Source organism: Plutella xylostella, chromosome 9, assembly GCF_932276165.1.
Source record: "Plutella xylostella chromosome 9, ilPluXylo3.1, whole genome shotgun sequence".
Taxonomy (NCBI): Eukaryota; Metazoa; Arthropoda; class Insecta; order Lepidoptera; family Plutellidae; genus Plutella; species Plutella xylostella.
In genome coordinates, this window is record NC_063989.1 from 203,877 (window position 1) to 214,063 (window position 10,187).

At 39.3% G+C, this 10,187-nt stretch overlaps 1 protein-coding gene across 1 annotated transcript; it reads right to left on the reverse strand.

Moving 5' to 3' along the window:
- Positions 1–8,462: 8,462 nt before the first annotated feature.
- On the reverse strand, positions 8,463–9,125 carry LOC125488952. Its single transcript, XM_048623064.1, has one exon. It carries the CDS (start codon positions 9,123–9,125, stop codon positions 8,463–8,465), a length of 663 nt encoding a protein of 220 aa, XP_048479021.1.
- Positions 9,126–10,187: the final 1,062 nt, after the last annotated feature.

Here is a 10,187-nt window from a genome sequence, read left to right on the forward strand (position 1 = left end):
AATGCACCTCTGCCTACCCCGCAAGGGAGTACATTAGTACAAGGCGTGAGTGCGTGTTTTTTTTTTTTTTTTTTTGAATTCTTAAAAAAATATTATAAAATTACTAAACAAAAATTGCTACATCGTAGCGGCTACGGCGTAGCTCGTAGCAGCGTAGCTTTGTAGTCGCGTAGCTTCGTGGCCGCGTAGTATAATCATTTTGAGCGCGTCCAGAATGCCAAACCTCTAGAACCGGGTCGCTCTCGAGTCACTCGGGGGCATGCCCGGGATGCTCGCAGGCCGCGGCCGTCATGCAGATGTAGAACCATCACACAACCCAGCGCAGTTAATATTGTTTATACGTCTGCGTAATTCGAAACGTAAAACATAAACAACGCTTTTCTTTTGGTTTATTTCCGCTGTACCGATAAACGGAACACTTCCGTCCGCTTTATGAATTGTAAACTCAGTTTGCGGGCCTTTTGTCGATGCAGCATATTTTTTAGGACTGTACAATAGCTGGTTATTTAGCTTTACAGGTTATGGCGCAGTGGCTCTTTCACTGCTGACGGGATGAGGGTTTAACTGACTGCCTTAATAATAATTTCAAAAAATAAAAAACCGACTTCAAAAAACCACTAAAATGTAAGTCCAAACCAACATCAAAAAAGAACAGTTCCTGCTTAGGTATATTTGTACTGTCACATATAATTTGGGTAAACCTTAAATTATTACTTACATTTTAGTGGTTTTTTGAAGTCGGTTTTTTATTTTTTTAAATTATTATTTTATTTTATAGTTTTTAGTTTATTTGCAATAATTTTTAATCAAAAGTAAGATGCAAATGATACCAAAAAGTCCTACTAATCAATACGAATCATTCAAGCCTAAACACGAGGTAGTTGCTATATACCGTTGAGGAGTTCCCTTGACTGCCTTCCGTTTCCATCATCAGATCAGCTCAAGGTCACCATCATATTTTATTGTTATAAGAACTATATTTACGTTCTTAATTTCATTAGAATCGGTTAATATGTGTCCAAAATGGAAATTCATACCCTGTTTTTACCCCTTTACCCACCCTTAGGGGTGAGATAAAATTCTGAAAAAAATGGGACCACCTGGAAGCTCAACCCAATATAACAAAAAAAGAATTTTCAAAATCGGTTCATAAAGAATTGAGAACCTCCTCCTTTTTTTGAAGTCGGTTAAAAATACATTTGTTTAACCTTTACAAAATCAATGCGCATTCTTGATTAATAAAAACATTTGAATTAGTTAAAACCTAGGAACTAATGATATCGTGCCTGGACAATAATATAACTAGTTAAATAGTAGAGATCCAAGGTCGCTGACCCTGCGCCCGTCACGTTCATTGCTGCTGCATTTAATTTATGAGGCCTGCACTATGCACGATTATAATAGCGTTTTTTTTCTTAAAGTATTAAATACTAGTTTTTTTTTGTGAGAAATTAACAAACTAAAATTTTAATGAATAGGAGCAGGCGCATGAAGCAATAGCAAGGAGTTCTCCCGCGCGCACTGGCGGCCACCACCAGGGGGCGCCCGCGACCGCCAGGAGCCGCGGCCTCGCGTCACTAACAGTGGAACCTCTTCACAAATGTGCAACAATAACAACTCAACCTTCGTGAGATGGAATAATCTTTTCAAAGAATACTGAAAAATAGTTTGCAGCATTTTATTTCAGAAACGTCTTAAACCGTCGAGTGTAACATAAAGTGTCTGCCGGACGCCGACATGCGAGAACTCACACACACACACACACTACACACAGCAACACACACACACACACACGGGTGCGCTGTAAGCACTGGCAGGGGGCAAGTTGCAGCGGCTAATTAACTACTTTTATTGTGTTTTCGGAGCTCCTACAGCACTGCAGAGTGTGCGACGCTGAACTTTCATGTTTTTTATTCAGGTAGAAGCCGCTACCAGCTACAGTTTAATTCGGCAACCGATTTGGAGTGAACTGAAATTGAGGGACTTACTATCTGCTAACTAAGTGCATGCTAGTTAGCACTCCATGGAGATGGTTTGCATGTAATGGACAGCAATGTTGCTGTGAAAATAAACAGTAACGTATTGTCGCGCGGGACTTATCACACCGCTCCGCCGGGTCCGTTCCCGTTAACAATTAATTCAACGCAAAAAATATGAAAAAAGTACTGTCGACTCGCGGGACTCATTCACTCACTCACATGACTCTCAGTTGTCCACTCGTGGCCCCCGTGCCCGGGCCGGGTGGTGGCCGCCGCCCGGGCCGCGCGGACACCGGGCCGGGTCGACCCGGGCCGCGCGGGCACCGGGCCGGGTGGACCCGGGCCACTCGCCCGCGCTCGCCCGCCCCGCGTGTGTCGGCGCCATTCTCACTCGAATCACCTGTCGGCCGTGCTCTGTTATGTTTTAGCACCAATCCTTTTTGTTGTCACTTTGCACAGTGAAAACATGAATGCTTTCATAGACTTTTATGGGACTTGAATTAAAGTTGTTAGCGTTATGTGCCCACTCAGTTAGTTTTTAATTGCTGTGTATTTTCGAGGCTAATTTAAATCTTAAACTTAATATTGTAGTCTCTGCGAGGCTCAACGGCTCAACTCAGCTAACTTGTTCCCCAAACTCTGTGGCCCGAGTGCGAGGTGCAACTTGCGAACATATTTATGTATTTAACTAACTTCACTTCACCGCAACAAATTAGATACCTACTCCTACTTCTAAAAAGGTATTAAAATGCTGCTCGGCCCCCTCTAGTGGCGGTAAGTAGCCGAGTGGGGAAGTACTTGTTGTAATTCCGAGAACAAGCCACAATTAAGGGACGTTTTGTTCGGAGCTCGACGAACTTCGTTACAGCGCGCTGCGCATAAACTTCACCTTACACGGAGGTACAGGCGGCCCTAGATACTGTTAGCTTTATTTTATGCAAACGAAAAATTAAATCGCATTACTTACGTACTAACCAAAAGGTTACGTCTTAACTCTCCCACAGATTTATGTTATAGCTTGTAAACTGTAATTATAAATGATAATCCTACAGTAATATTATTAATGTTGTACACGAATGTTAATCAGTAGGTCATCAATCAAACACATTAACTCCTGCACAGTTGGCTAATCTCTGTATTATTTATACATATATTATGTCCTGTACAATTGTCACGTTTCTACTAAACTAAGCACGATCACTTTATTTTACTCAGTAAAATAAAACAAATAGGAACTAGGTATTACGGAACGAGATCTGTCTAGATCCAGGGCGGCGGCGGCGGCGGCGCTAGCGGGTAGGTATCAGAGCTCGGGCCTCGTGTGAATTCCGTCCTCATCACGGTTTCGTCACACAATGGCGCCCGCCACGGCACACACTCCATATACTACTACGGACAAAGATGTTAAATATAGAACCCTTCTGTACATACCATACACCTATTGTAATGTTATGTATTGAGAGTGTCATTAGCCTCTGTTATAAGGTTATTAAATAAATAAATAAATAAATATGTGGGGACATCTCACACACGGCCATCCGACCGCAAGCTAGGCTGAACCTGTGTTATGGGTGTCGGACAGCTGATATATCTACACAAATACATAGATAGATACTAAATAATAGACGACCGAATGGCGTAGTGGTTAGTGACCCTGACTACTGAGCCGATGGTCCCGGGTTCGATTCCCGGCTGGGGCAGATATTTGTTTAAACACAGATATTTGTTCTCGGGTCTTGGATGTGCCCGTAAAATGGCAATAGGCCCGCCCCCTATTACATTGGGACTAACATAACACTCTGGCGAAGAGTGGGTGCAGCAATGCACCTCTGCCTACCCCGCAAGGGAGTACATTAGTACAAGGCGTGAGTGCGTGTTTTTTTTTTTTTTTATACTAAATATAAATATCAACACCCAAGACCCGAGTACAAATATCTGTCTTTAAACAAATATCTGCCCCAGCCGGGAATCGAACCCGGGACCATCGGCTCAGTAGTCAGGTCACTAACCACTACGCCATTCGGTCGTCAACTGTTATCGCTTCAGAGTTAGTCATTGTACAAAGTACCTAAATGAGAAATGAAAAACCAAGCCGAAGTTAAAACTCAGATGAAATAAAGCTAGATACAGTTTCGATCACCACGCTTTAAATACACAACAAAAATGAAACATCCACACACTCCGTCAGTACATACTTTATACAACAGCAACTACACACGTATTTACATATTATAAAACGAATTCAAACGATAAGTAAGTATGTAAGTGACAATCGTTTCTTCCCGTCGTCCTCGAATGCGCGACGGAACGTAGATAAAACCAGAGCGGAGGCGATGGGAAAGTAATAAAGGAACAAGACTAATGCGACTTGTCTCCCGCGACGCGCGACAGAGGTGTGTGGGGACCGCTCTATATAATATATGTATGTATAATAGTGTGTTGTATAAGATGGCTATATACTTACACGGTTGTCTGTGGGGGTGGGTACTGGTAATTTGGAGTTAATTTGTGCCTTCATGACTGTATTATGGAAATATGGTAGGTATTTATAAATGTGAGAAGGGCTAACAAGTTTTTTTTTTTTTAAATACATACACATATTATTTCATTACTTGTATAATATGATAAAATGTATACATTTTATACGAATGTATGTATGTATTTGATATACGAGTAAAAGGGAAGCTATTCCATGAAAATGTAATCGTACAGAAACATGGTAGACACAACGTCGCTGCCTTGTCCGCGGCTAATATCCATTTTTTGTGATGTTCTATCTTCTATCTAGCTCAAAGTAAGGTTAGGTTACTAGAAATACACATCTGCAGGTCTTAAAATTAGAATCAAATATGTAAAAAAAAAAAGTAAAAAAGTAAAAAAAAATGTTTATTTGCACATAAAACACATAATACCTAAGTAAAAATTTAATCTTATTTTACAAAAACAAAAAGTATTCTTGCGCACATCTTACATTTAAAATCACAAAATGAACAGGGGCCCCCGAACTAGGCTTTGCCCGTATCTCGGGGTACCATTAAAAATCAAAATCTTATAGTAATATAACATAAAATGTAATTATTCTAAAAAAATATATATATTTAATCAGTCTTTTAACTGTAACACATTATAAAAATAGAACAGAACAGAAAATAATAAGTTATTGTAATGGACTAACTTCAAATTGCACATCTTATTCTATAATAACCTCAGTAGAAGCATAATCTAATTTAAGTAAAGACTCTTTTAACTTAATTTTAGCTTCAGAAACAGAAAGGTGTATTAGATTAGAGTATTGAAGGATATTGTTATAAACGTGTGCTCTTATATATTGTCCGAAACGTTGACCGAAAGAAGTATTAATGTAAGTAGTAGGAATTTTAAAGACACGTTTTTTAAGTAAGAAGTCATATAAATCAGAGTTTATTAGTTTTTTATGAGTCTCTACTACTACGACTATGAGGCATAACCGAAGGATAAACAGTTGACGAACATTAAGTAATTTAGCATCGTTATAAAGAGTTTGAGTCGGGTATCGAAAAGGTTTTCTTAACATAACTTTTATAACACATCTTTGTGCTCTTTCGGCGTGAAGAAGAGTTGTTTTAGCTGCACTTCCCCAAACTGGGATGCAGTATGAGATGATTGATTGTGTAATAGCAGTATATACTTTAGTCAGAAGCGAAGTTTCTGCAGAATTGCGCAGTTTTTTAAGGATACTTGCAGTTCTTCTGATTCGTTTAGATAAGCTGAGAATGTGTTCTTTGAAGTTTAAGTTTTGGTCTATAATTACTCCAAGATACCTTATTGAGCCCACACTTAGGATAGAATTACAATCACAGTCTTTATTGGCGGTGACGGTTTTGCAGGTATGTATTTTAAGGAAGTTGGGTGTACTTGGTTTGGACGCTGCAGTTTTATGGAAGCATATATATTTAGATTTTTTGTGGTTTAATGTGAGTAAATTTTTAGATAGCCATTCATTGATAGTAACCATGCCCTTTTCAGTATTTTCATAAGTCTTATTCCAATCACTACCTTTAAAGATAATAGCTGTGTCGTCAGCGTAACATAAAATTTCGGCATTTATTTGGAGATCATGTATGTCATTCATATAGATAAGAAAGAGTGTAGGTCCAAGAATGCTACCCTGCGGTACGCCGTACATAACGGGTAGCGTGTCACTTTTGTGCGATCCGATTTTAACCAGCTGTTTACGGCCGGATAGGTAGCTATTGAACCAGTCTAGCGCAATGCCTCTGATACCAAATTGCTGTAGCTTGCTTAAGAGGATTTTGGAAGAAACAGTATCAAAGGCCTTGGCCAGATCGAGGAATACTCCTATACAGCCATTTCCATTATCCAAGTATTGGGACACCAGATCTGAAAGAAGTACTACAGCATCTTCTGTAGATTTATAATGTCTGAAACCAAATTGGCGGGGAGATAAAAGATTCCGAGATTCTATGAATTTTACTAAACGATTATTGACTATGCGTTCGAGAATTTTTGAAAGTATGCTGAGAAGAGAGATTGGTCTATAGTTTTCAGGGCAACTTCTTGGTCCGTCTTTATGAATTGGAGTTATAGAAGAAGTTTTCCATGCTTCTGGGAAGCAACCATTAGTAATGCTAAGGTTAAAAATGTGAGCTAGAGGTTCAGCAATTATGTTTTTTGTATTTTTTAGCAGTAGTGGTGTTATCCCGTCTAATCCAGGAGCACTCTCTATTTTTAAGCTATTTATTATGGTAATTATTTCATTTGGATCAGTAGGTTCTAGGAAAAGCGAGGTGGACGATTCTTTACTTTTTGTGTTTAGAGCTAGTTCATGTTCCGTAAAGTTATTTTTCTTAAGAATATTGTTAGCCAGATTATGGCCTACTGAAGCAAAGTATTTATTGGTGATATTTAAAGATTCTATAGGGTTATTATTAATGGTAGTGAGTTCGGTTGCATTGTTACTTTTTGTTTTAATGTTACATATTTTCTTTATTTTATTCCAGAGCATTTTACTATTTTTCATATTACTTTGAAGTTCGCTTTTATCATATTCTGTCTTTACTTTTCGTATTAAATTTTTATAAAAGTTTCTATATCGCGTATAAGTTAATTTTAATATTTCATTTTGTGGATCTGATTTAAGTTTCATGTGTAATTTGTCCCTATTTCTAGCACATCTAATCAATCCTGGGGTCATCCAGGGTTCTATAACGAGTTTAGACTTACTTAGTTTTATTGTTTTGGAATTGTTTAGAATAGCATTATTTAAGATGGAGAGAAAAATGTTTGCAGCAGCGTCAGTTTCAGATTGCTCTGTCACTACTGACCAGTCAGTCTTTGAAAGTTCTTCAGCAACTGAATTGTGATCTATAACTTGACGAAATCTGGTAGGAATATTTTTTGGTGATTTTGCTCCTAAACCTGCTATGACAATTTTGTGGTCAGTGATGTCGGATTCGCATACTATACCAACGGCAGGTAAGTCAGATTTAATAGAAATGTGATCCAGGCAAGCATTAGACCGCGTTGGCTTAGTTATAGCTTGATCAAAACTGTGTTCGGTATAGAGACACAAATATTCTTCAGAATCGGGAGACAGTAAATCAATGTTTATATCACCAATGACTATTAAACATTGCTTATCCTTGAACGATGAAAGTTTTTCATCCAATGATGAAAGAAAATTACTAGTGTTCCTAAACGAAGGTGACCTATAAATGCCAAGGATGGTGGCGACTTTTGGAATATCGATAACAAGACAACATGAATCATTAAAAGTGGGTTCGGATACGACGGCGTTCCATGAATCTTTGACATATGCAACGACTCCTCCATTTTGGTTAATATTTTGATTAGTATGGTACGTGTTGTAGCCCGGTAAGTTATCTATAATACTCGAATCATTAAGTCTACACTCAGTTAATACTAAGACGTCAAAGGTTATGTTTAGTCTTCGTAGATACACAAGGATCTCGTTGAAGTTCTTACTAATACTACGTATGTTCATAGAGAGTACTCTAAACTTAAAATTAGGGGTAATTATTTTCATACAATCTTCAGGATTAGACAACAAGTGACAAGGAATTTCTAGTATTGAATCAATATTAGTAGCTACGTCTAAATTATTCATAATGAAAAGTGTAATAATCAAAATTAGAATTAAATAAAGTTGTGTTCGATGCTTTACATATGAGTCTGTGATTATGCATGGTAGGTATAAATGTAATTACTATGAAAATGTTCTGATCATACAATTTAGTTTCAGAAATCATCATGAAATTGTAATAAGATTTTGTTATAATAATTATGATATTGAATAGGTATTGTGCATGATTGTTTACAGCGAGGTTACGAGCAACACAATTATAAAGATTATCAACGCAATTATTTACAGAAAACTTTGGAAAACGGCATTCAGTGGTAGCATTTAAGAGCATTAAAAAGGTACATGGTAGCATTAAGACAAGTAGCTTTACATAATGTAGTCTAATTGGTATTGTTCTGAAATGGAAAGGGCTCGTTTTTCTGAGGCAACTCTTTCCCAAGCTTTTCAAGAGTAGCTTCGGATGTAACGCGAAGCACAGAACTCGTTTCTGAGCGACGCATGAAGATATTGCCGTTTGATGTCCACACATACTTGAACTTGAGTTCAGCCCCCAAGGCCCTAGCTTTGCTGAAAAGAACTCTATTTTCCCTAGTAAGGTGTTCATTTACGTAAACTCGGCGAGAGTTTCCCGCTAACTCAAGCATGTCTGTAGTGAGTCCGCGGCGCACCTTGGCAGCGCGCAGCAGCTGATCGCGGGGCGCGCGCCGCGTGAACGTGAGCACCACCGGTCTCGGCCGCTCCGTCGCGCCCGCGCCGGCGCCTCCGCTGCCGCCGCCGCTGCCGCCGCCGCCGCCTCGCGCTCCGACTCGCCTCACGTCGTCCACGTCGCGCGGGTCCAGCTGCACTCCGAGCTTGTTGCTCAGGACGTTCACCACCTGAGTGAGGTTCTCGCCGTTTGACTCGGTGAGGCCGGTGATCTCCACGTCCTTCAAGAAGTGCCGCTGCTCTTTGTCCGCTAGTACTTGTCGCAGCTCCAATACCTCAGCCCGAAGTGTCTTGACCTCACTTTTGTAAAAGTCAAGTTCTTTAAGTTGTCCCTTCATTTCAGTTAGTTCTTGACGGAATTGTACTATGTCGTCGTATGTATATATACTTACATGATATTACTCTATAAATATGAAACATGTATTAATACGGTTATACAAAGTGAACAGAATGTATAAGTAATGACATTTGAAGGTTCAAGTGGTGAGTCGACGGTGACTACGCTCGACCAACATTCACCATGTTTTATTAATAGAATGTTGAGAACCATAACCTGGCAGACCCAGTGTTTACACTGCCTTCGCTTGACGAGGTAAACCTTTGCTATTTTATCTATATACGCTTATATCTGGGGTTAGATCTGTATCTGAGGGTTACGCAAACATATCAAACTTCAATTTACAAACTAAACTTCGATATGAACGTAATTAATACGAGGTTCACGTCACAGACCGCGCTCTGAAACGTACAGATAAGAATAAGAACGGTTGACCCTTTAGGAATGGATACAGAGGAACAAATATGCTTCATATTCCGTGGGTGTAGGGTCGTGATTCGGTCGGAACGCGGCGGCGCGCGGCCGGCGTAGATTATCCCGCACGTGGGCCGGGAGGTTATCTCGTTAATCTTTCATGTTCTAAACATGCTATTTATATGCTAATGTGTTTATTGTTATTCACGTATAGTAACCTATGATCTAGGTATTATAGCTTATTATAAAAATAAACAATATCTGTACTAAAAAGACATACGCGACCTATGACATGAGTAATGTAATGTTACGCGCACGCAAAATCTTTAATTAAAACAGACAATACGTGAGTTCAACCGTTGCCGTATTAGGTCTCAATAAATATTTTATTTTAGATTGGCTAGTATGAAGTTAAGTATAATTGAAAATGCAAAATATATACCTAGTTATCAAAGAAAGGTAGAGGTACGCCACGACAGTTGAAAGGCACTCATCAGCAAATACGAAGAGCAAACATAATGTTGATCCTCCCGCGACCCGCGTGGGGGGCGCGGGGGGGGGGCACAGAAACAACAACAAACATATGAAGAAAGTTACCAACTCACCGACGAAGTTACAAATAATAATAACATAATGTCGCATCGAAATA